We start from the raw sequence: 26,403 nt of genomic DNA on the forward strand, positions 1-26,403 counted from the left end.
TCCTCCTCCTTAAAAGAGTATTAACTCCATGAGGGCAGGATATTTAATTTGCTCAATGCTCTATCCCTAAAACCCAGAATAATGCCTGTCTCACAGGAAGAACTAAATACAAGTTTGATGACTTAATGAATGAATGGAAATGTGTGTGATTTTTATCACTTGTGATTAATAAAATCATTGAAGATAAAGTATCCTTACAACAAATATCCCAATATTTGAGGTAATCTGAGTCTCTATCTTCTGCCACTGCAGACTTACTAATAATACATAAACTGCTCAAACTTGAAAATAAAGCTCTGTAGTAAAAAAAGACATAGTATACTATAATTTCAAGCCATTCAACAAACCATGTTGAACAATCAGTTATGCACAAGAATTTATTAAGTGTTTAGTTTTATGATAAATTCAGCCTCCAGTACTTAAGATAGTGCAGGTTCCATTAGAAACTAGAGTGATTACTTTTTTGGGCATTCCTGAAAACTATTCAAAGAATCTGGACAAAGCCCTAACACATAAATCCACTAACTTAAAACTTGGCCTCCCCTTTTTTCAATTACACATCCAAAAGCTTCCAATTACACATCTAAAAGAGAATGCAATCTAGTGTCATGGTCAGATTCATGCAACCAAGCATGCTCATTAAAAACAGAGGAGAAAAATTTAGACAACTACCAAAGCAGATCAATCTTCAACTATCTCACACTGCAATCTGGGACATGCTTACCTTTGCTAAGGTCACAGGCTCTGGATCAGTGGGTATGCAGCTAGTACACAGAAACCTATTATTATTCATTGTAGTAGTAGAGCTGTAGCACTATCATTAAAATTCTGCCACAGAATATTTGGTACTGGTCAAAACATGGAAAATAATGACGTTAGAATTCTATATTCTTATGACATATAATTCAGAAACCAAACAAATGCATAAGCAATCTTTCTTGGGGTCTCCTCTCTCTAATTACTCAACTTTCCAATTCCCCTTTTCCCAGCCCACCCTAACCCTTCCCCAAAAGTTCAAGACATTGTTTTTAAATTGTCATTCAAATTCTTCACAGGAAATAAATTCTACAAAGGATTTGAAAATGTTTAGTGACATGACTTTGAGTATCAGCAAGCAATTCTGTTAACAAGCCTGTCTGAGCTTAAATTCATCTTTTATTAGCTAACAATATCTTTTCAATCCATAAAACAACACAATTATTTATGGAGAAAATAAATGTTAACATTAAATAATGTAATAAGGTGTAATCTCAATTACCAACCCTTATACGTAGTATTTTTGAACAAAGTACTTCCTGAATTGAAACTTTTAAAAAATGTCTAACTTTTAAAAATATCGGTAGAGTAGCTTCCCTGTTTATTTGAGCACAGTCAAATCTACCAGTTAAGAAAATCTTTCACTTGATCATACTAGCCATTTGTAACTGCTATTCAATTTCCCTCCATTTTCTTGCCTATACCTTAAATAGAAGGTTGCCCACCATTTCTCTACTTCTAATCTACTCACTCTCTTAGATAATTTTTTATTGAGGTAAAAATACATATAACATAAAAGCTACCATCTTAACCATTTTTAAGTGTACAGTTCAATAATACTAAGTATTCATATTGTCCTGCAACCATCACCATCATCCAACTGCAGAACTCTTCTCATCTTACAAAACTGAAACTTTGTACCCACTGAAGTTAACGCCCCATTCACCTCTCCCTAGCTCCTGGCAACCACCATTCTAGGTTATGTCCTATAACCCTGACCACTCTAGGCAACTCATATAAATGGAATCATACAGGATATGTCCTTTTGTGACTGGCTTATTTCACTCATCACAATGTCCTCAAGTTTCATTCATGTTGTAACATGTATCAGAATTTCCTGGGCAGCCCCGGTGACTCAATGATTTAGCACCGCCTTCAGCCCAGGGTGTGATCCTGGAGACCTGGGATCAAGTCCCGCGTCGGGCTCCCTGCATGAAGCCTGCTTCTCCCTCTGCCTGTGTCTGTGCCTCTGTGTGTGTGTGTGTGTGTCTCTCATGAATAAATCTTTTAAAAGAATTTCCTTCTTTTTAAGGCTGAATAATATTCCACTGAATATATATGTCCCATTTTCTTTGTCCATTTACCCACTGATGCACATTCAGGTGACTTCCACTTAAATCTTTTTTAACACTTATTTTGTGCGTGTATGGGATTCAATTCCCCATATCAATGTTTAAACTGATTCTTGAAGGTTAATGATTTTCTTCTCACCAACTCTAACGGGTTTTTCCCAATACATCATATTTTTCTATGTCAGAACTATTAGCCACTTTTCATCTCTCTCTACTCTCTACTAAGGAAGGAAGGGAGGGAGAAGAAATGATTTACAAAGATTCACGTAATGTAAAAAGAGTAACATAAAAGATGGCAATGGAACAGGGAAATAAAATTAAGAGTGTATACAAAATATAAATGAGACCCTTAAAAACAGCTACAAAAAGCAAAGGACAAAACAAAATCAGTCACAAGGTTCACAAAATAAGCATAAATTATCTCCTCAAGAGTACATCTGTTCCTATTACAGAGACCTTAAAATAAAAAAAAAAAAAAAAACATTCTTTGTGAGGGCTTTCAACAAATACTTTGCAATAGACTATGTCCTCAATTATAGAAAACTGAAAACTTTCCTTTCTAGACTTTCAAGACATTGTTCCTTCCTGATTCATCTACCAGGTTTCTGACGGCCATTACTTATTTTATTAGCTAATCTTCTGCTTTTGCCTTATTAGTAGTACTCCCAAGGGACTGTTCTCTTTCCCTTCTCTTACTGAGCTCTCAAGTCATATGACTTTAACTATTACACCTTTATGAGAGTGAATGACCAACTCTCTGTTCTTAATTTTAAGAACACAACCCTTAAGCAAGCATAAGCTCCTACTGATATACACTTGTTTTATACTTTGTTTTTACCTGATTACATGGTAAGGAAAAGAATTGATGATAGAAGTAAAAACTTAATTTATTTCAATGGGACTGACATTTATTATTTCATTTTGTCAGATTGATTGAGACTCTTAATTTTAAACTAATATCTTAAGTAAGCAGTTGATTTTAAGTACTCTAAAGCAGAAGTATCAAATGGTCCACCATTTTCAATATCCTGGAAGAATTCACACTAACAGAAACAGAAACAAGACTGGTCAGATGGCAGAAGCATGCTCATGAAGGCTCTCTTACTGAAGAGCATCTTAACCAGATGAGACAATCAGAAAATAAGCTTTATTTGTACTCATACTCTATTTAGATAGAGTAACCATCCACATAGTGAGAAGTATTTAAGTATGACACACATACTATTTGATTTACCCTATTTTTTATCATTCATTCTCTCTGAGCCATATATTTATATATGTAATATAATATACATACATATATGATCCAGAATTATAAAAAATGTTTAGCTTTCCAAAAAAAAATGTTTAGCTTAGTTCTCAGAAATAAGTCATGTTCATATTTCAATTGAAATGGTTATTTAATATATTTGAAATTTTTATTTTCATTGTATTTGTAATTTGCATTATTTCTATAACTGCTTCTAAATTGCTAATATTCAGTAGAATAGCAAAGAAGACCCAAGTAAACAGAGACTTGTTTGAAAAGAAAAGAAAAGAAAAAAAGAAAGAAAGAAAAGAAAAGAAAAGAAAAGAAAAGAAAGGAAATGATTTTTGTACAATGACCATCTCTGAAGAGGAGAATACTACTATCAACAAACAAGTCCCTTATCCAAAAGAACCAGAATAAATTTTGTTCCACCTAAAGTAGAATTTAATACAGTTACTCTCCTGCAATAATATACATCTTAACAAACAAAGCTGTAACCAGAGTCCATCCTACCCACCCACTTCCCAAACCAAGGAATGGTAAAGCAAAATTTAACACAAATCTATATAAAATTGATTCCCAACTGTTGGGAAAAAGGAATAAAAAAACAGTGAGATGTTTAAGAAAGGCTACTGTTTTCTAAATAGTCCATCACAGTGAAAAGTGGACAGCCCTCATTTTTACCTTCTGCAGAAGGTTCTGCTACTGTACTCCAAACTTGAGGTATCCCTTGAGTCTGTGAACATAGCAGAGGAGAAATGTAGAATAATTCACGTGCATAAAAAACCATAATAAGGCAAATTTACAAACAATTTTAGAATAGCACTTCCTTAAATTTCATATGATGAATTACATACTGGAAAATTTGTTATCTGAGAAAAAATTAGGCTCACAACATATCTATTTCATGAGTTCCCAAAGAATAGAAATTGCCAAATTTCTAGAACCCAAAGTACAGAGAGATGTGACAGGCAATTGGTCTCTGCATCCTATTCTAAGAGGTGGTCTCTATTTCGGAATAAAATCAACAGAAGTATAAAAGACACAGCTGTCTCAAAGTGAAGTATCTTCTGGAGGTTAAAAAGGCATAATTAATCCTAGCAAATCAGTATATACAATGGTCCTAAATACCTATCTTGAAGTAAAAGAGGAAGAGAAGCAGGAAAAAAGATAATGAAAATAATAAACAATGAAACAGCCCCAATAATTAGATATGAAATGAAGGAAACAGGGAGACTGAAATGCTAACATAAGATACTGATGAAATAAGATCAGAAACTTACTGCGAGTGCTCTGAACTCCTGTAGATAATTTTATAAAAGAAGGCTATTTGATTATTTTAAAAAGGACCCCTTATGCAAAGTACGAAAATCAATTCTATTAACACAGAACAGTATTCTGCAAACTGATCAAGTAATATTCATGCTACTCCTCTAACAAAAACCCATGTTAATAAGCACACTTAAAAGTTGGTTGATAGAGTAAATGGCAATATGTTTGTGTCACCTAGTCTCCACATACAAGACACTATGAGTACAAAAGACTTTTGTTAGTAGTACAAATGATGACATTTGTCATTCTGAAACTGGACTCCACCTGAAGAACAGGCATTCCCTTGTTATAAATTGCTTTCTTGAAGACAATGAAAACCCAGTACCTTTCTAGATAGCTAACAACAGCTTCTCCTGGAACCAAAAGTATCATATAAAAGTTGAAAAGTGTTAAAAATCTGAGTTAATAAAATAGCACAAGCATTTGAAGCATATCAAGAGCCTGTGTTTTTAAAATGTGCTATATTGACTACAAATATCTTGAAAGCAATTACTCCAGCAGACTGCCTCCCAGTGAAGGAGCGGCCAGAGATGAAAGGTAAATAAATGTCCCTTCATGTAACTAAGTCCTCTGGCCTCACCTGCCCTCTGCAGGGAGACCAACATACGTCTTATCCTCTTACCCCACAGTGCCTACTACATACCTGACCATGTCACATTCTTTAATTACATGCTAATAGATCTTTCTCCGATAATAGACTATAGACAGGCGGAAGACAGAAAACCTATTCTTCATCTGTGTATCTTCTGTAACTACAATGATGTTTTGGTCATAATAAATATTTACTAAAATATGTGCCCTATATGAATCAGTTAAATGATTCTCCCCAAGCCCAATGAGTCTAAATTCCAAGGAAGAAAAAGAAAATTGGATTCATTCGGAAAAAAGGAAAAAAGTTCATTCAAGTCTTCCTTTAAAATATTTCTCAGAATTACACATTATATTAAACTTAAAGCTGGTCTTCCTAAGTGAATTCATCTTCCTTAACTGTTCTATATTATAAGGCTTTCCAAAACAAGAAGCTGTAGCTGTAGCTGGAAATCTCCAGCTCCTAATATTTAATGCGATGATGGTAAAAATGCTAAAATACGCTACCACCTCCCACAGACTTAGTGAATATTGGTAACTACAAATTTCTACGATAATATCCTTCTTTATTACTGAGATCAGACACAGATCAAGCTTCCTTAATACAGAACCACCAAATGGTTAAGCACTGGTTCATGAGTGGGATCTTAACACTCCTAGAGCAGCTCATCAGGTTTAAACTTCAAGGCCCACCAAGCTGGTCTCCCTCTGATTGACCCTATTTTCTATGATTCCCCAATTCAGACACCTCTTCCAACTGTATCAGTCTCCAAATCCCCACATGTGCCACATTCACATCCATCTTACAAAAACGGTAACAATGAATGGTCAATAAGCACTTGTTATGTGCCAGGTGCTGTTCTAAGCACTTTAGTTATACAAATTCATTTCATCTTCAACAATCTGATGCAGTACACAATTTTTACCCTCATTTAGCAGATGACAAAACTAAGACATAGAAAGGTTAAGCATTACATGTAATAGCAAAAGACAAATATTAAAACAGTAATAGTCTTATCTTATATAGACCAAAAAAATATTGTATTTCTGATTTATAAACTGTGCTTAAGGGATTCAGAATTTAAGTCTGGAATTACATGTATTCATTTACTCATTTTATTTATTTTTTTAAAGATTTACTATTTATTTATTATTTATTTATTTATTTATTTATTTGGGGGGGAAGGGTGAGGGAGAGGCAGAGACACAGGAGGAGGGAGAAGCAGGCTTCATGCCGGGAGCCCGACGCGGGACTCGATCCCGGGACCCCAGGATCGTGCTCTGGGCCAAAGGCAGGCGCTAAACCACTGAGCCACCCAGGGATCCCTCATTTACTCATTTTAATGTGCTAACTTGTATATTGCTATCTTTATCATTTCTAAGAACATTTTATATCTTTCAAAATCCTGATGAAGAATCATCTCCCTATGAAGACTTCCTCATAATAAATCTGTACATTTCCTTAAACTCTTATAATAGTAGCCCTTTCCTAGTATTTAATAACACCTTCTTCAGTTGTTATTTAACGTATGTACATGTAACAATACCAACAACCCCTTGAAGAGAAAGGCCTTATCTTATACTTTGTGCTCGACCACAGTGATTCCTATGCATACTATACATATAAATATTGTGAAAGGTGATACCACAAAGCTAAGCCACCTTCTTATGTGCAAGGCCTACATCTTTAGCTACTCTCTGACAATGCTAAATATACAGCATGTAGAGATGCAGTTACACTTCCACACCCAGAAGAATATCCTTATGAATAAATATCAATAATCTAATAAGTACCAAGGATCTAAATAAAGGAAATATTTATAATCCTCCTTCCTTCCTTTTAGAACTTTAACATTCAAGGTAAGGAATCTTTTTCCTTTATAAATCCTTTTATGTCAATTTACATTTTTGCTTTCCTAAACAGAAAGAAAATACGTTTGGTCATTTCTCTCCAGCTAGGATTTACATATACTTGAAAACAATCATTATTTAAATGCCTATTTAAATGCCTATACTTCCCTCAGTTTCAGTTCCTTTAAATTTCTAATCACCCCCCAAAAAAATTAAATTAAATTAAACCTTCTGCAAAATTTCCAAATGTCTATTCAATTTGTAAAGCCCAAAATTACACAGTGACCTTAGGTAAGGTAAGACCCATGCCGAACAGGATGGAAAATTACCTCATGATTGTCATGTTATAATAACTATTTAACCCAATGAGCTACCATTTTTAAAAACAGTACATTACTTAGTTTTTTTTTTTTAATCTATTATGGTGCTTAAAACTTATACATAACCAATAATTTTCTACCTACATTTTCATTAGGCTACTCGTTAACTACATTCAGTAACTCTAACAATTTATCCAGTTTATTAAAATCTATCTGAAATCCAGTACTAGTTTATAAAATGGCTTTCATTTGCATTGGACCGCTGCCACATGCAAACTGACCAAGTATTCTCCACACAAACAAAAATAGTACATTTCAGGTGACACTAAAACGCTTCTAAGTGAGATCAGGATCAATTTCTGTATAACACAATTTTACTTTTCCCCAGTTGACAACTCCATAAAAAAAAATCTTAGGTCCATTTCATCCTTCAGAGAATCCGATACTACAATGGTAAGTATTTAGCCTGGTATATCTGCTCATTTTACTTATAAAAATTGAGACTGAATCAAAAACCTTCAGTACAGCAAAGCTTTGTAGTTTACTCAGCATTATTACAAGGACAAGTCAACGTTTACCAAGTGCCCACCAGATGATGCCAGGAATTGTGCCAAGCACTTTTACTACATTACTTATTTATGTCACATAAAAACTGCACTCTATAAGGGAATTTCAAAATGTGCCCAATGTCTTAATGCTCATAAATAGAAGGACTGGGATTTATTTATTTTTTTAAAAGGACTATTTAATCATGAGAGACACGGGGGGGGGGGGGGCAGAGAGAGAGAGAGGGAGAGGGAGAGGGAGGCAGAGACACAGGCAGAGGGAGAAACAGGCTCCGTGCAGGGAGCCCAACATGGGACTCGATCCCGGGTCTCCAGGATCACACCCTGGGCTGAAGGAAGCGTTAAACCGCTGGGCCACCAGGGCTGCCCAAGGACTGGGACTTAAATTCGTACAGCTTGAAAGCCTACACATACTTCCTATAGCACGCCACTTCCACTTCCAGCAAATTCAGGTACCTGAAAGAGCCATGAGGGGCCACCATTTATGGTCCCTCTCCTCATCCCCTTCCAGAACTCCTGGTCAACCCTCACAGCCTATCACAAACACCACGGTCTGTGTATAATCCTACCAGAGTGTTAACTACTCGTTCCAGTGAGCTTCCTCCATATCTTACACTTACTCCTATTATTGTACACTTCACATTTATTCCAAGTATTTTAGTCTTTCCTACTCAGCTATTTACTCCTTAGAGCCTACAGATACATTTAATTCTTCATGAATACCCACCATCCAATAGCCTACACACTGCAACATAGATACAACCTGGTCTGCTATAGGTGCTTCTGTGTCATGAATTACCTTATGTGCGACTGGTAAACAAGGATCATAACAATAAAATCTAAAAGTCTGTCATTTCAAGTGTGATTTTTCCCCACATGTCATCATTTTATACCACCAAGTAACAGCAAATGGCTGCAAAAACATCCAAAACAGCAGACTATGAACATGCTGTCTGCTCACGCTCCTTCCTCTCAGCCCAACTTGGCCACTGTCTGTCTTGGCAAAGCTTGTGGCTCAGTTCTCAAATTTGTGTGCTCCGCCTCTGCATAATTTAGCAACCTCAACCCTATATAACCTCTCCTTCCATGAAGGTATCTTGACCTACTTGTTTAAGGTAAAGGCCCATACCCACTACTGTATTAACTTACTAGGAATTTAACACATCTTCAGAACTTGTGCTAGTATTTTTATTAGTACTATTAGTCCATTGGTTACAAAGCTGCATAGGTTTTGAGTAGCCTGCTTCAATCCCATTTTTCCCATAAACTCTAATTTTACAAAACATAGCTTTTTCAAGAATGCATATATCTCATTGTATTAGATGAGATGAACTGAAAAGTATTACATGAACTCAATTACTGAGTAGCCAATGCCTACCAAGTATGATACATTCATTCATTCAACAATATTTACGGAATATCAAAGTAAATAAGGCACTGTGCTAGGCACTGGAGACACAGTGACAATGGGCACAGTGTAATTCTGCATGTTTGTAAGTGTATGCAGGCGTGCATGCATACCAGTGTGTGAGTTTGTAGGACATTCAAGTAAACAACCTTGAATTACATATTATTGATAGAGATACATTCTAATCTCTATACCAGCAGTTTCCAAACCTTTTCAGAGGAATCGCTTTTTGTTTCCTAACAAAAATCTTAAACAGAAACAAAATACACCAGATAAAAGCAGATTCCTGCATATTCAGCATGCCCTGTCCCTGAGATACCTCCAGGGTACCTGGGGCTTGTCAGGCTATGATTTAAAAAACACTGATCTAGCAACAATACCTTGTCTTTACATGACCGTTTATAAATAATAAATGTCTCACATGGACTGAGAAAATCAATTAGGTCACTCTAAACCAGCTAGGAGAGATTTTACTTGTTTCTCTCTCTTCCCATGCAGCTGTGTTAGTAGGAACCCTAAAGCTACTCCTCTCACGTGCTACTCCCCTAGGAGGTGATGTGAGACACCAGGGTTTGGAGGGAAAAAAGCCTACAGTATGTAATTTAGGCCAACTCTGGTGACTCGGGGAAATCTCACCATCATGATGGCAAAATCTTAGGGGGTGAAAATTAAGGTGAAAGCCCAGGGAAAAAGAAATTTAAGAGGTTACCCTAACTTGGAAAGGCTTTAAGCCAAAACAAAACAACACAAAACATGCTCACAGACCACAAAAGATCTCACCAAAATCCCTAGGGTCAGAAACCAAAACTGAGTTTAAGGACAGAGTCCCCATCGAGTTTGGATACATAAATAAAATAAACAAAGAACCCCTGCTCTCCGAGGCTGCCTTTCTCAGAGGCAGGAGTAAGCAAGGAGACCAACATAACAAATAAGTCAATTATATGATATCTTAGAAGATGACACATGATATGGGAAAAAGAAAATGTGAAGCTGAGTAAGTGAGGGAGGACTGCCAAAATATAAAGGTACAAGTGGGGAGAGAGGAGTGTGATCTGTGGTGGTCTTAAATAGAATAGTGAGGGTGGGCCTCACAGAGGGTCCATGGGAACATCTGTGGTCCTGCAGTTGTGGCACAGCAAGGAGTCCAGCTAGGATAGAGCACCGTGAGTGACAGAGACTGGCAGCACCCAACAGGGAAGAGAAGAGGCAGTAGGGGAGGCGGATCATGTAGAGGCTTAGAGATCTCTATAAAGATTTTAGCTTTTACTCTGAGCCACCACAGGGCAGGGAGAAAATCTGATTTGTATTTTAAAAGATTACTCTGCTAAGTGAAGTCCCGAATGCAGCGGAGCACAAGCATACACAGGGAGACCATGAGGCAGCTACTACAATTACCCAGGCAAGAGATGGGAGCTGAACCAGGGTGGAAGCACAACAGGTGGTAGATAACAAGTGATCAGGTCTTTTTTCCTTCATTCAAACACAGTTAAGTGGGTTCCACTCAAATTATCACATATCCAAAATCTAAAATACACTAGTAGCAACAGACACTGTAACAGCTCTCTAATGGCTTTAGCAATGCCTCCACACTGCAGAGAGATTTCATACGCAGCCATAGCTTGTTTGAGCTCACTTCTATTTACTGCACTTCACTAATACAGCGCAGACGCTGCCTTCTACACACTGAAGGTCTGTGGCAACCCTGCACCAAAAAGTCAACAGTGCCATGTGTCCAATAGCATTTGTTCGCTTGATGTCTCTGTGCCACATTTTCCTACTTCTCAAAATGTTTCAAACTTTCTCATGATTATTATATTTGTTATGGTGATTAGTGATCTCTCTGTTATTATAGTCACTATTCTGGGGTGCCAAACAGCACCCATGGAGGAGGACAAACTTGATTTTCTTTATTTTTACTCTGTGATTTTAAAATATTTTCTACTCAATTTTGTTTTTGAGAGTTTTAGTTCACAGCAAAACTGAATGGAAAGTAGGGAGATTTCCCATATGCCCCCTACCCCACACCTATATGACCTCCTTAATTATCAACATCCCGCACCAGAGTGGTACATTTCTTACAGCTGATGAACCTATGCTCACACATCACCATCCAATATGCACAGTTTATGCCGGGGTTTACTCCGTGCTATACGTTCTATGGCTTGGACAAACACATAATGACATGGATCTACCATAAGAGTTTCATAAGAATAGTTTCACTGCCCTAAAAATCCTCTGTGCTCTGCCTTTTCACCCCTCCATCCACCCTAACCCCTGGCAATTGCTAATCTTTTTACAATGACAAACTTAATTAATAATTGTTGTGTGTGTTCTGACTGCTCCATCAACTGGCTACTCCCCCCACTCTCCCTCTCCTGGGGCCTATTCCCGAGATGCAACAATACTGATATTAGGTCAATTAATGACCCTACAATATAGCCTCTGAGTGTTCAAGTGAAAGGAAGAATGATAAGGCTCTCACTTGAAATCGAAAGCTAAAAATGATCAAGCCTAGAGAGGAAGGCATGTCAAAAGCCGAGACAGGCCGAAAGCTAGGTCTCTTGCGCCAGTCGGCCAAGCGGTCAATGGAAAGAAAAGCTCTTGAAAAAAATTAAAAATGCTACTCCAGTGAACACACAAATGATCAGAAAAAGAAACAGTCTTATTACTGATATGAGGTAAGTTTTAGTGGTCCGGATAGAAAATCAAACCAACCACGATGTTCCCTTAAGCCAAAGCCTAACTTGGAACAAGACCTTAACTCTCTTCAATGCTGTGAAGACTAAGAGGTAAGGAAGTCCCAGAAGGAAAACCTGAAGCTAACAGAGGTTAGGTCATGCGGTTTAAGAAAAGAAATCATCTCCATAACATAAAAGCACAAGGTAGAGCAGCAAGTGCTAATAACAGAAGCCGCAAGTTATCCAGAATATAAGTAATAAAAGTGGCTCCACTAAACAACAGATATTCAGTGCAGACGAAACAGCCTTATATTGGAAGATGCCATCTGGGACTTTTGCAGCTAGAGAAGAGAAATCAATGCCTGGCTTCAAAGCTTCAAAGAACAGGCTGATTCTTTTGTTAGGGGCTAATGAAACTGGTGAATTTAAACTAAAGGCAATGCTCATTTACCATTATGAAAATCCCCGGGCCCTGAAGAATTATGCTAAATGTACCCTGCCTGTGATCTATAAATGGAACAACAAACCCTTGATGACAACACATCTGTTTACAACATAGTTCACTGAATATTTTAAGCCCACTGTTCTGCTGCTCAGAAAAAAAAAAAAAAAGATTCCTTTCAAAATATTACCACTCACTCACGATGCACCTGGTCACCCAAGAGCTCTGACGGAGATTGAACCATGAGATTAATGTAGTTTTCATGCCTGCTAACTAACAAAACATCCATTCAACAGCCCATGAATCAAGGAATAATTTCTGCTTTCAAGTTTTATTGTTTAAGAAATACATTTTATAAGGCTAGAGCTGCCATAGATAGTGATGCCTCTGATGGATCTGGGGAAGTAAATTAAAACCCTTCTGGAAAGGATTCACCACTCTAAACGCCATTAAGAACATTTGTGATTCATGGGAAGAAGGTTCTACATTAACAGGAGTTTGGAAGAAGGTGATTCTGACCCTCATGGATGACATTGAGGGGTTCAAGACTTCAGTGGAGAAGTAGCTGCAGATGTGGTAGAAACAGCCAAGAGAATGAGGATGAGACGTGGGGCCTGAAGAAGGGACTGGACTGCTGCTGCTTCACGATAAAACTTGAAAGGATGAGGAATTACCTCTTACACATGACCAGAAAAAGTGGTTTCCCGAGATGGAATCTACTCTTGGTAAAAACACGGTGAGGACTATTGAAATGACAACAAAGGATTTAGAATATTACATACACCTGGTTGATAAAGCAGGGGCAGGGTTTGCAATTATGACAAAAGTTCTCCAATGTGTAAAATGCTATCTAAAAGCACTGCAGGCTACAGAGAAATTGCTCACAAAAGGAAGAGTCAATCAATGTGGCAAACAAACCTCACTGTCCTATTTTAAGAACTTGCCACAGCCACCCCAACCTTCAGCAAGCAGCACCCTGATCAGCCAGCAGCCACAACACAGGGCAAGACCTCCACCGCAGAAAAATTACAACTTGCTGAAAGCTCAGATGATGATTAGCATTTTTTAGCAATGAGGTATTTTATAATTAAGGTAGACACATCATTTTTTTAGACATTACGCTATCGCACACTTCATAGAATACAGTATAACATAAACAGAACTTTTAGATGCACTGGGAAACCAGAAAACTTCTTTGACCTGCTTCACTGCGATATCTGATTTATTGTGGTGGTATGTGCAGTATCTCCAAGGCATACCTGTAAGTGGATTAAGTTTTTCTCAGTTTTCCACCACTAGCACTTTCTCCCAAATGAAATTTATGTTCTTTCATTCCTAGTACTACCCAAATTCCTATTACTTAAAAATGGTATGGGGCAGGGAAATGGAGAGACAGATTTTTAAGTGTATGTATCTTTCATTTAAGTCAGTATTTTTTTCCTTTTTTCTTCTTTCCAGTGCATTTTAACACATGCCTCTGTTAAAAAGTAAGAAGAAAAATGTAAGCAAGCTATAAACTTTCTTGTACATTAATAAAAATACTGAGTATTGATGGGATAGTTTTCTGTATTTTCCCATTTCCAAATTTTACCATAGCCAGTCTAGTAAACTTTATGATGTCTTTATCCTCCTACGCGGTAGTCTGTCCCATCTTCCTCTCCTTTCATTATCAAAGTTGCAGAGGAAAAAATATACAACATAAATGTTTGACTGGTAAAAGAACAGAAACATAAAAATACGAAAACGACATTTGGTTGACTTTGTTACTCGAAAATAAAATAAGAAGCAGCTTAATAGACTTCCTTTTTTTTTTTTTTTTTTTTTTTTAAGCTTTCTAGTATTAGGGATCAAGTTGAGATTTTAGGTCACACACTTTTCCTGCCTTAAGCAATTACTGTGAGACAGCTTGAGGATGTGAGGGCAGAAAAGTGGTAAAATATAAATTATAGAACTTTATCATGCACTAATAGAAGACTTCATAAATTTATTTCAGGAAAAGCTTAAAAGTTCTTTGCCTTCTGAAGACTTTAGGACTATTCGCAATAACTGACAAAACAACTTTGGTATCCATGTTTATTTGATAAATCCTTTATAATAATGTTACTTAACAGCTGAAGCAAAGCTCCACAACCTCAAGCTCCACAACATGCATGATCTTACTTCTTACAGTATATGGTATCAAATTATCTGAAAACAGGCTGACCTTTAATGAATTGTTAAGAAAGATAAAAATCATTTTTCAAAATCAAAAGTGAAAAAATTATTTACCAAAATATAAATATCCTCAACAAAAATGTTATTTTGATTTTTTCACAAAATCATATGCAATTAGTAAGTTAACAGTGGCTAAGCAGGGCAGACGAGCAGGGGAAGGATTTGAGCAGGGGAAGGATTTGGTTCACAGTCTTACCTTCTGATGTTTTCCATCGTTTCCATAAATCCTCAACAGTTATATGCTTATCTTCTCTGTGCAGATGGCTGTGTTTATTAGTAGCATCTTTATATTTCATATCTTCTCTGATAAACTATGAAAGAGAAAACACTAAGTTAACTAAACTTAAATTCATCATTTTACAATCTCTGTAAACTCAGAAACAAAATTTTGAAATCCAATGGATGGTAATTTTCAGATAATTATTGGTACATTTTTGGGATTTTATACTCACATTATCCTTACATGTTTATAAAATTTATTTAATAAAATGTCTTCTACTACTAACCATAACAACAACAATAAAAGTATCTATTTAATGCTCATTATTTACCAGGTTCTATCCTACATTACAATATCTATATCTACACACACACATACATTCTTAACTTCATGACAGTTCTATATTATCTATCTCCATTTTATAGATGAGAAAACCAAGACCCAAAGAAGTAAAATAATTTGCCCAAGGTTGAAAAAATAACAAAAGCAGAGCTAAGTATATTATAATTAACTGCATATTATATATAACACATATAATACTTGCACTTAGGGACAGAGGTGTCTCAAAAATACAATAAATACTAACCTCAATCACTTCCTCATTATTTGTGTTCTTCTACCTGAGAAGCTATTACAGTTGAGAGGCTTTTGACTACAGTGTTCAGAACTAAAGTATTTTGTGAAACTCAAGTAGATCCTCTACTATTATTACTTTAAAATAGAGAAAATGGACTAAAATTTTCTTTCCTAAAAACCAACCTGCTCTGTATTCATTATATAAAATCCTTCCTTCTGATGCTCCCCACTGTCTCACAAATAAAAAGTAGCTTGCTTTTTATTTGGAAGAAGGAGAAGTAAACTCCTTTTATGGTTTATATACCATTTTCCAATCCTATCCCCAGCAGTCTATTCAGGCTGATCTCTTGACACTTTCCCCATATAAACTCATTACTCTAATTCTATAAAACAAATAGGTTTTTAAATTATTATGCTTTTTCTATCTCATCTCTGATTTTTGTTTTGCTATTAGTTTACTTAATATCTTTATTGATTTTTTTCTGATTTCAAAAATATAAGATCACACAAGAGTATTTCAGAAATCCATAATGCAGAAAGTGAATATTGCCTACAGTTCTGAACACCAGAGGCATGTTTTTCTGACTTTAATATACTGACAATGAACATCATTTTCAAAGGCTAAATTTTGCTGTCATTTTCTGCTAAAAAAAAATTTTTAAATAGCTGTACAATATTGAGAAATCACTTCACTTTTCTGAGATTTAATAACCTTAGCCACAAAATGAAAAAACGATGTTTTAGGATTAACACACTTCTCAATACATGGTCACTGGTGTTGGTCAGCAAACTGATACCAGCCTACAATATGGATAGAAATGGAGAGAAGCCATTTAGAAACCTTTATAGCAATTAGAGATTTTTAAAGAATCTGACCCAAGCATGTGATAAATGTACTTACTATATGTAGGCCCCATCTATAATGAACTGGAAATGAAAACTGATCCTTCACCATAGACACTTTGAAAAGCAATAACAAGGTCTATTCTAGTGTTCATATATTTTGCTATTCTATTTTTTTTTATTTTGCTATTCTAAATAGTGCCTCACTCTTTTTTTCTAAATACCCTTCTTAATAGTTATTTTTAAAGTGGCCTGCTTCATTGCTCCGACTCCTCTCTATTTCATACTTTTCTGATTTCCTATTTCTGTCCATTCCTCTTTGTTCTTTCTGATACCTTCAGAATCCAGTAGATATACCTGGAAAAATCACTGTCATTGAGATGTTCAGAAACTGCCCCTTAGCTTGGAAAAGATTCAAGAGCTAGAGAGAAATTCTAGAATGAAAAGCAGGATGACGAAAAAAGCAGGGAGGAAGCCTGCCTTGGAAATGGTCCAGTCAGTTGGAACAAATGGCAACTGTTTCATATTTGTGATACATGAGAAAAAAAAAAAAAGTCCTAGGAAATTCTCTTCACTACATGAACACAAAGAACCTAAAAGTAGAGTTTTGTGACTTTAGGATCAATGTATTTCAGAAAATAAAGTTAATTTCCATATATAGCCTAGATGAGGCATTCTAGCTACTGAGCTATTTTAGAAAGTCTAGGATGAGCGTGTAGATATCTGCCCAAATATATGCTTAACAAAATAAAAGAATTAAGATATCAAAAAAAGGCAATTAAGAAAAAAGCTCAGGAAGATTACCTATAACTCATTTAATATAAAAGAATTACCTGGGTCCCAAGAAGGTTGGGTCAAAACAAAAGCACAGAATTGTATTTTCCCTGAAATTACCTTTAAAAATAATATATGCTTCTGTTTTAAAACATGATCCCAAGATAACACAATTCATAACAAACCACATTGAAGCATATTCTGTATCTCATACATCTTCAACATTTTGATCACAAATGTGACTAGAAAGCACGAGAATTACTCTATGTTGAAACTAAGTTAGAAGGAACGCCTGGGTGGCTCAGCTGGTTAAGCCTCTCTGCCTTTGGCTCAGGGTATGATCCCAGGTCCTGGACAGCCCCACATCAGGTTCCCTGCTCAGTGGAGAGTCTGCTTCTTCCTATCTCTGTGCCTGTTGCTCCCTCTGCTTGTGCTCTCTTTCTGCCAAATAAATAAAATCTTAAAAGAAAAGAAAGAAACTAGGTTGGAAAAATTTTAACTGAACCAGATACACTAAAACTCATCAGCTTCCATTTAACCCTCTTTCCAGTGTTTCCTACTGACTATTCTGACTGTTCAGACTTTTCTAAAACTTCACAGGAAACTGCAAATTATAGAAATGAGGCAGGCTATCTATAGAAATTTTAAAAAGTCACCAGTAATTGAAAATGCATGAGAAAATGACAAATCCTTCTTGTTGGAATCAGTGAGTTGGAAAACAGAATGTGAAATTCTAGGAGGTAAATCCTCAAGTAATGTACTACAAATAACGTAGAGTTCCTTGGTAAACATGTCCAAATATGTACCTAGTTATACCTACTATAGGAAAGGCTGAATGACAATACAAATACAGAAGTACTCAAATAAATGACTACTGACTATTCTTCTCAAAAACAATCACACAGATGGTTCTTTTAAATATATATACCTAGTTTCAGGAAGTTAGCTTTTAGATGACAAGCTGATTTCAATTCCTTGTATCTCTAACATATATATTATTTTGTATTCTGTATTTATATTTTATATTTGTGATGCTATATATTTCTTCTTTCATTTTTTATTTCTGCATTTATATTTGTATTTTGTGTTTGTGTTATTTTTATGACAGTGTTTAATAGAAACTGACACAGGCACATTTTAGGGTTCTCTCCCTACCAACGTTAGTGTACATCTCTGAATGTGTTCAATCATCCTTGCTCAATTTATCACCATTGCCACAGCTATGTGACTAAAGGATGGACACTTGACCCAAAAGAAAACAATCCAGATCATGACCAGGATGAGAGGATTCTATTTCACAAGAAAATGCAATTCAGACCATAAAAGAAAGGCTGGGTCACTTGGTGATGGTTCAAGGTGATAAGGAAGCTGGTATTGAAGGTACCATTTTATGAACAGTCAAGACCACGTACAGAGGAAGCCAAAACACAGAGACAGAAAATAATGAAAGAGAACAGAGAGAGAAAGAAATGGTACCAGGAAGTGTCTAGATTCTTGGTGACTTCCAGTTTCAGTTCCTCCGGAGGCCTAAGCTACACAATTCTTGTCCTGATTTCCATGACATAACAATGACTACATAGGTGTTTCCCCTTTTATTTTTAAATATACAATTTTAAGATCTCAATACCCAAGAGAAGTGATTTATCATCAGAGTTAATAAGCATTCAGATGGTGGAGTGTGAGAGACTATACTCAAAATCTGACTCCCCTACTTGTATTCTTTTTAGCCTCACATTTCTCCTTTGTACAGGCAGGAAAATAAAATTACCCACCACATATGGTTATGAAGAAGATTAAACTAAAAATTCATACTTAGTACACAGAAGTGCTAGACAATAAAAATAATTTCAGTTGTTATTGCAGTTGAACTTTAAAGCCTGAGTAAATTAGTTTCACCCTGACTAGACTGGTAAGTTAATATACATTTTGGAAAATATCAGACATTTACAGAGCTACAATTTTCCAATACTTTTAAAACTACCGTTTTAGACATTGTGAAACAAAATACATAACACAGAGATGAAAAAGAAAACCACAACCTTTTCACTGACAATGTAAGCAGAGATTTTCCCAAAGGACACCTGTCATCAAAACAACAGTGTCCAAGGTCTGATATGTGAGTCAGCTAAAGCAAATCGGTTCCTGGAAAAAAACTGCAGGGTCTTCCTGTCTTGAAAATAATACTAAAATAGCTTAGTATAATGTCTCAGGGGAAAGAATGCATAACCAGAAAGGAGTACTATTATCCACACTTGTACAGATGAAAAAGCTAAGGCTAAGGGAGGGTTGACAATTTCTTCGACTTGATATAGTGATTTAGGAACAAAATACCAAAGTAAATTTTAAAGAATTCCAAAATTTAAGTCCTTCACCACTATTCACAGCACTATCCTAACCTGGATGTCTTGAAAAATGCACTGATTCCCAAATTCTCAGAAACGACACCATGCTAATAATAAAGCATGAATTGCCCATGTTTCTTCATCCCAAAACTGAGCATAGTGGTGGAAAGTACAGACTCAACCTTCAGACCATGAATATTTCAAATGTTCTATTTGCTGTATGACCTTAATAAACTACTTTCCTCTCTGCTTCAGTTTTCTGAACAGCAAATGGTAATAATCATTGTGAAGATTAAGTGACTTATTTCACATGAAGTGTAAAGAAGAGTGCTTGGTATGTAGTAAACACTCAATAACATCAGCTATTTTGTGTAAATTGTTTCTTTTTTTTAAATAAGGAGTTAAATCTTTGCCTTTACATGAACACTGTATCATTTCTTGAAGTGGTGGACGAGAACTTTGAGGCACGACAAAACACCACTGATAATCACTTATCTAACTGCAATAATATCAAATCTTGCTTGACACCCATCACATAAAATGCTGTAACAATGCAGAGATACAGGCTACTACTAAGATATTGTCTTAATAACTCTGATCTTATCATCTACGATGGATGATGACACACAAAAACATAAGAGAACACAGGCAAACTGGAATATGTTTTTATGGAATTAAGAATGAAAAAGGTAAATCATTTAACATCTGAGAAAAAGTTCTTCAAATCCTAAATTCAAGTATTTTATTTTTCAAACATTAAAATTCTACACTAAAGAAAACTCCAAACTGATTTGAACAGTCTCTTCACCTTAACACGGCATAACTTTACACTTTTGCCCAGTTCCTACAGTTCTATATCAGACCTTAACCCATTCCCTAAGCTTCCAACATCAAAAACCCATTAGTCAATCCCCATTTACCCACAATAAATGTAATAATGACCTCCTTAGGGTCCTGCTCTGTTCGGTAGTCTTTAGTGACTACCGATCAGCCCTTGCATGGAAGGAAGCCACAAGAGCCAAGGAAAAAAAGACACACAAAAAACTGAGAGGAAAAAAATCCCTGAAGATTACACAGAACAGGGAATAGTGCTTGCTCCAACAAGACAGAATGGAAAACCTCCTAATTTGTAGATCCTCAAGTAAAATACTAAGAAGGGTTTTGCCCTAGGAAATACTGAGGAATACTAACACCAGACTATACATTGATTCTGCCCCCCAAAAAGCTTATAAATACAAGCCAATGGAATTAAACGGTTTCCACATAACTTAACCATTCCCTAGAATAAAGCTTAAGAATACAATGTATACAAAATACTCAGTACCCAACAAGGTAAAACCCACAATGTCTGACACCCAATGAAAAATTGCCAGGTATGTGAAGATATAGAAACAACAACCAACAACTAAGAGAAAAGTCAATCAAAACCAATTCAAAAATTGAAAAGGTGAGAGAATTAATGAACAAAGGCATTAAAAGTTATCATAGCTATATTCTACCTATTTAAGAAGTCAGAATAAATACGGAGCATGTTAATGGAGACATGAAGGACTGAAGTGGTTTTTTTTCTAAAGACCCAAATCAAAATTCTAAACATTAAAACTGCAATGACTGAGATGAAAAATACACTAAATGAGATTAATAATAAACATGACAGATGGAAATATCAGCAAACTTAAATACAATAAGCATAAGATCAAATCAGAGAGTGAACTGTGGTACAATGTCAAGTAGCCTAACATAAGTGTAATTGGTGTACATAAGGAGCCCAAGAGGGAGTGACAAAAAATATATACTTGAAGAATGATGACCAAAATTTTTCCAAATTTTATTAAGATTATAAACCCACAGATCCCAGAAGATCAATATACCTCAAGATAAGAAACAAACAGTGTTCTTTAACACTGCACCAATATACATCAGAATCAAATGGCTTAAGACCAGGGATAAAGAGAGTCATCTAAAAGCAACTGGGTGAAGGAGGGGAGATAAAAGACACAAAAGATACAGAGGAACAGATATAAGGGACAGCAGAATTTTTGTCAGACAACAATACAATCCAGAGACCACTCACGAGGGAAGCATATTAAAACATGAAAGTAAAAAACCATTAACCCTACAATTCTTACCCAGCAAAAACATCCTCCAAAAATGAAGGCAAAAGAAAAACTTTTTTGGACATACAAACAGTAAGAGTTTATCACAGGAAGTCCTGTACTGCCAGAAATGTTTTTAAAAACCCTGTAAGCAGAAGGAAGATAATACCAGATGGAAATCTGAGCAGGGTAAGAACAATTTTGGAGAAATAACAGAGGCAAAAGCTTAAGGGAGTTCAAGAAAGAACGAGATGAGAAAAACAGTATACAAATCCTTTGGAGGGAACTTGTTGGAAAAGGACAAAGGAATGGCACCATAACCAAAGGGAGAAAGAGTCAGGAGAAGTTTTTATACTATTGTGTTTATGATGTGGGAAAACAATGGCAGGTTTGCATCAGATGGGAAAAATCCAGTAGAAAATGGAAAATTGCTGAAGTATTGTCCTAGAGTTGCCAAGGGGAGATGAGAGACGAGGTGGAGGGCTCAAGTAGAAGAATTCACTTTTGCAAGGAGCACAAACCAACTAATAAAGGAGCACAAATCAACAGTAACAGGAGAGAATATATAGTTTATAGCCAAAACTGAAGGTAGATGCACATCCCCAGGGGCCCTATACGACCTCTGACAAGGAGAGAGGAAAAACTTCCTCACCCCAATCCTAAGATCTCTGGTTAGTTATCACATCATTGGATAAGATGTTAAGCATACCACAAAGTATGGGAAATTAACTAGCAATGGGAAAGTAAAGGAAAAATACTGACCAATTATACTTAATAGATTTTATACAACACAAAGATTTCTCTTCACTGTCTTCTACAAAAGAAAGTAAGAGTTTCAAAATCTGAAGACCAAAATGTCCTATATCACAATTGAGGCAGGTGGAAGATATATGGGTATGTACCTTTGTCAAAATTCATGAAACTGTATAGCTAAAACTTCTGCACTGAATTGAATGTAAAATATACCTCAAATATTTAAACCATCAAGAATTTCAAAAAACTCATGACCTTTTATGGGCACAATTTTATTCATTAAAAAGATATTATTTATTCTAATACTGCTCATCTCTTATGTTCACTAAGCCAACCTCTAAGAGATTACATTAATTTGCCACATATTATACTTTGCAAATGACTTTTTATCATTTTTTTTTGGTTTTTCAGGGTAGAAGATTTAAAATACTTCCATTACTGAAACTCAAGGTTATAACTATAACCAGGGATCCCTGGGTGGCTCAGCAGTTCAGCGCCTGCCTTTGGCCCATGGTGGGATCCTAGAGTCCCGGAATCGAGTCCCACGTTGGGCTCCCAGCATGGAGCCTGCTTCTCCCTTTGCCTGTGTCTCTGCCTCTCTCTCCCTCTCTATGTCTATCATGAATGAATGAATGAATGAATGAATGAATAAATAAATCTTTAAAAAAATTACTATAACCAATTTCTTTGTGTTTTTTGGTGGTTTAGTTTTGTCACAATTGAGATTTTATTAGTTGCTCATTTTTTGTTAGTAAAGGCATTTCCATTTCTACACACTTCATGTATGTACCAAAATTCCTAAAAAAAAAAATCACGCCTTGCAATTCTTTTCTAAGCAGTTATTCCAGTGACTTTCCAGCTTAAAATCTGTAAACTTTCCTTAACAGGATATCAAGCACAAATATCTTCAAATATTGTATGATGTTACACAGTTAAGTCCCACAAATTCACAATTTAGTATCATACACACTACATACGGGAATTTTAATCTATCACAGCACATTAACAAAATTACTAGGAAAACTGTACTACTACAACCAAAGATGTTACAGAGTATACAAAATTCAGACAGGGAGAGCCAAGATCAAGGAGCAGCTTTCTTGAGGAAACAATTTTACCAAAAGCAACACAGGAACAGAAGTAATTTAAAATGTTCAAGATACATTACACTCACAGCAGACTTCAAACTGCCACTTAGCATGCTTTGTGTTCTAGGATATAAAGACTACCCCTATCTACAGAATGCCAGGCTGACACCCAAGACAATCAAAGCCTCCCATACCCAATATCCCAGTATTTTCTTGCTGTACCAAAAAATGAACAACTAAGAAATGATTTTACTTCTTAAAAAAGCACTTACTCATAAAAAATGGGATAAGGTGGGAGTCTCTCCTTAAAAATATTTCTAGAGCTATGAAAAAAATTTATTTACAAAACAGCTGATAAAAATATTCCTCTGGATTGTATAAGAAGGGAGAGAGAGAGACTACTGATAAGACATGGCATATGATATTAAGCAAACTTGGCTTCTTTCTCTCCTGTTGCATCACAGGCAGACTCTCCTCATTTTTAGTTTCTCTGTTTTCTGTAGGTAAGTCTTGTTTCTTCATGAGTCTCTTCAGCCTTTTTCCTCTTTGTGTCCATTTTCCCTTTTATTTGCACTTTTTTATCTGAAGATTTATCCTTTCCTGCTGCCATTTTTGGATTGGCTTCCACTTCTGCAGAAGCAGGTTTAGATGACAACCTTGCTCCTCTTGGCTCCTCCTTTACTGCCCCCTCAGCAGAGCTGACCTTCCTCTTGGGCACCACAGTGGTGGTGGTGGGGCAGGCATGGGCAGGTGCGTGTAGCCCCTGGCGTGCCAAATGCCTTCACAAAGCTGAAATGCCTGGCCACTGTCACTCCTTCTGCCCCCGCTAGTGGCTAGAATCCCTGTAACCCACTTCTCTGAATAGGACAATCCTATATTGGTATTCCAGGAATGCTGGCTTGCTGGCCTCCTAGTGATAGCCTACTGAAGGAGTTCAAGTTCCCTCTATCACCACACACATATGCTATATAAGTAAGGTGAGACAGGTAAAACACAGAGCTGGCTGACAGAGGAAATGAAATGGAAATAGGATCAAGCTAAACTAGAAAGCAACGAAGACCATAGTACAAAGCAAGGGATTTCTCTGGCTTTGAAGAATGATGGAAGAAAACACAAAAATAAACAGGGAAGCTTTATATGGATGAAGTTACATTTCAGCTAAATATTAAAATTAATCTTGTAAGATAGATAGAACATGCAAAATGGGAAAGGAAGAGAATGAGAGAAATCATGAGTGAAAGGCCTCTCCGGGCATGAGAATACAGATATGTACAAAGAGCAATCTGTCAGCAGTTCACTTTGGGAAGAGTAAAGAGTGCATCAAGCAGCTGCAGAGTAAATGATAATGGCTAGAAGGATAGATTATGCCCAGACTATAAAAGGACTTAAATGGCAAATTAAGAAGTCTAGGCTGGACACCTGGGTGGCTCAGCGGTTAAGCGTCTGCCTTTGGCTCAGGGCTTGATCCCAGGGTCCTGAGATCGAGTCCTACATCAGGCTTCCTGCAGGGAGCCTGCTTCTCCTCCCTCTGCCTGTGTCTCTGCCTCTCTCTTTCTCTCTCTGTCTTTCATGAATAAATAAATAAAATCTTAAAAAAAAAAAGTTAGACTATATGTTGTAGACTATAGTAGTACTTCTCAAGTACTTCTCAAGGTGTGATCAACTCCATGCTAACATCAGTGTTCTGAACACAGCTGAAGTTAGTTAAGTCTATTAAAGGCATGTTCAACTTATGATTTTGTTTTAAAGATTTTATTTATTTATTCATGAGAGACAGAGAGACAGAGAGAGAGAGAGAGAGAGAGGCAGAGACACAGGCAGAGGGAGAAGCAGGCTCCCTGCAGGGAGCCCGACGTGGGACTCGATCCCGGGTCTCCAGGATCAGCTCCGGGGTGAAGAAGGTGTTAAACCGCTGAGCCACCCAGGCTGCCCAACTAATGATATTTTCAACTTAGAATGGGTTCATTGGGATATAATCCTATTGTAAGATTTTTCTCCAGAACACTCTATGTTCCTCTTAACCAGGCCCACCCTCAGGGGGAACTAGTTAACCAGAGCCCAACCTGCAGGGGTATTACCAGAGCCTAACGGACCAAGCTCAAAACTCAATCCTACCAGGCTCTAGCCCTCCAGAGGGAGAAGAGTAATACCCAACTCCAAATCACTCTAGCCATCCTGTCTCACCTAAGGGAAAAGAAAAAGACCAAAACTGAGAAATACTTGTGAAGGTCACAGTCCAGAACCATAGGTTCACTAAAAGACTGGGACGTAATCATGAGACTACAGAACAACCCCCACCCCCCATCTTACTACAGGCCAATTTACAGCTGTTTCTTTTACCTCATACACCATGTTTAGCTCTAGCTCTAGAGAAAAAATGACAAGGCATACCAGAAGGCAAAAGACACCATTCGAAGAGACAGAACAAGCATCAAAACCAGACACAGTAGGGACTGATCAGATGAGGTATTTAAAACAATCAAGATTGGATCCCTGGGTGGCACAGCGGTTTGGCGCCTGCCTTTGGCCCAGGGAGCGATCCTGGAGACCTGGGATCGAGTCCCACATCGGGCTCCCAGTGCATGGAGCCTGCTTCTCCCTCTGCCTGTGTCTCTGCCTCTCTCTCTCTCTGTAACTGTCATAAATAAATAAAAATTAAAAAAAATTAAAAAAAGAAAAAAAAATAAAACAATCAAGATTAATACGCTGAGGATTCTAGTAAAGTAGACCATATATAAGAATGGATAAGCAATATAAGCAGAGATGGAAATCCTAAGAAAGAACCAGAAAGAGATACTACAGAGCAGTGGAACACAAATTAAGAATTCCTTTGATGGGCCTATTAGTAGACTAGGCACAGCTGGAGAAAAACTCTCTGCCCCGGCAGATAGATATATCAATAGAAACCCAGAAAACCAAAAAGCCAGAAGACTGAAAAAAACCAGAACAGAGGAT

The 26,403-nt window shown here is 36.6% G+C and overlaps 1 protein-coding gene and 1 pseudogene across 5 annotated transcripts in view; both read right to left on the reverse strand.

The window, feature by feature from the left end:
• The window catches only part of STIM2 (stromal interaction molecule 2), a 140,537-nt gene that overhangs the window by 42,564 nt on the left and 71,570 nt on the right, over nucleotides 1–26,403 (reverse strand). For all 5 annotated transcript variants that reach the window (XM_035714393.2, XM_025437145.3, XM_025437142.3 and 2 more), the window contains exon 3: nucleotides 14,953–15,067. In XM_035714393.2, coding sequence (XP_035570286.1) covers nucleotides 14,953–15,067 — 115 coding nt within the window. The remainder of the gene's footprint in view (nucleotides 1–14,952; nucleotides 15,068–26,403) is intronic.
• Nucleotides 23,873–25,800, reverse strand: LOC112653445 (non-histone chromosomal protein HMG-14-like; annotated as a pseudogene).

Source organism: Canis lupus, chromosome 3 (assembly GCF_003254725.2).
Source record: "Canis lupus dingo isolate Sandy chromosome 3, ASM325472v2, whole genome shotgun sequence".
Taxonomy (NCBI): domain Eukaryota; kingdom Metazoa; phylum Chordata; class Mammalia; order Carnivora; family Canidae; genus Canis; species Canis lupus.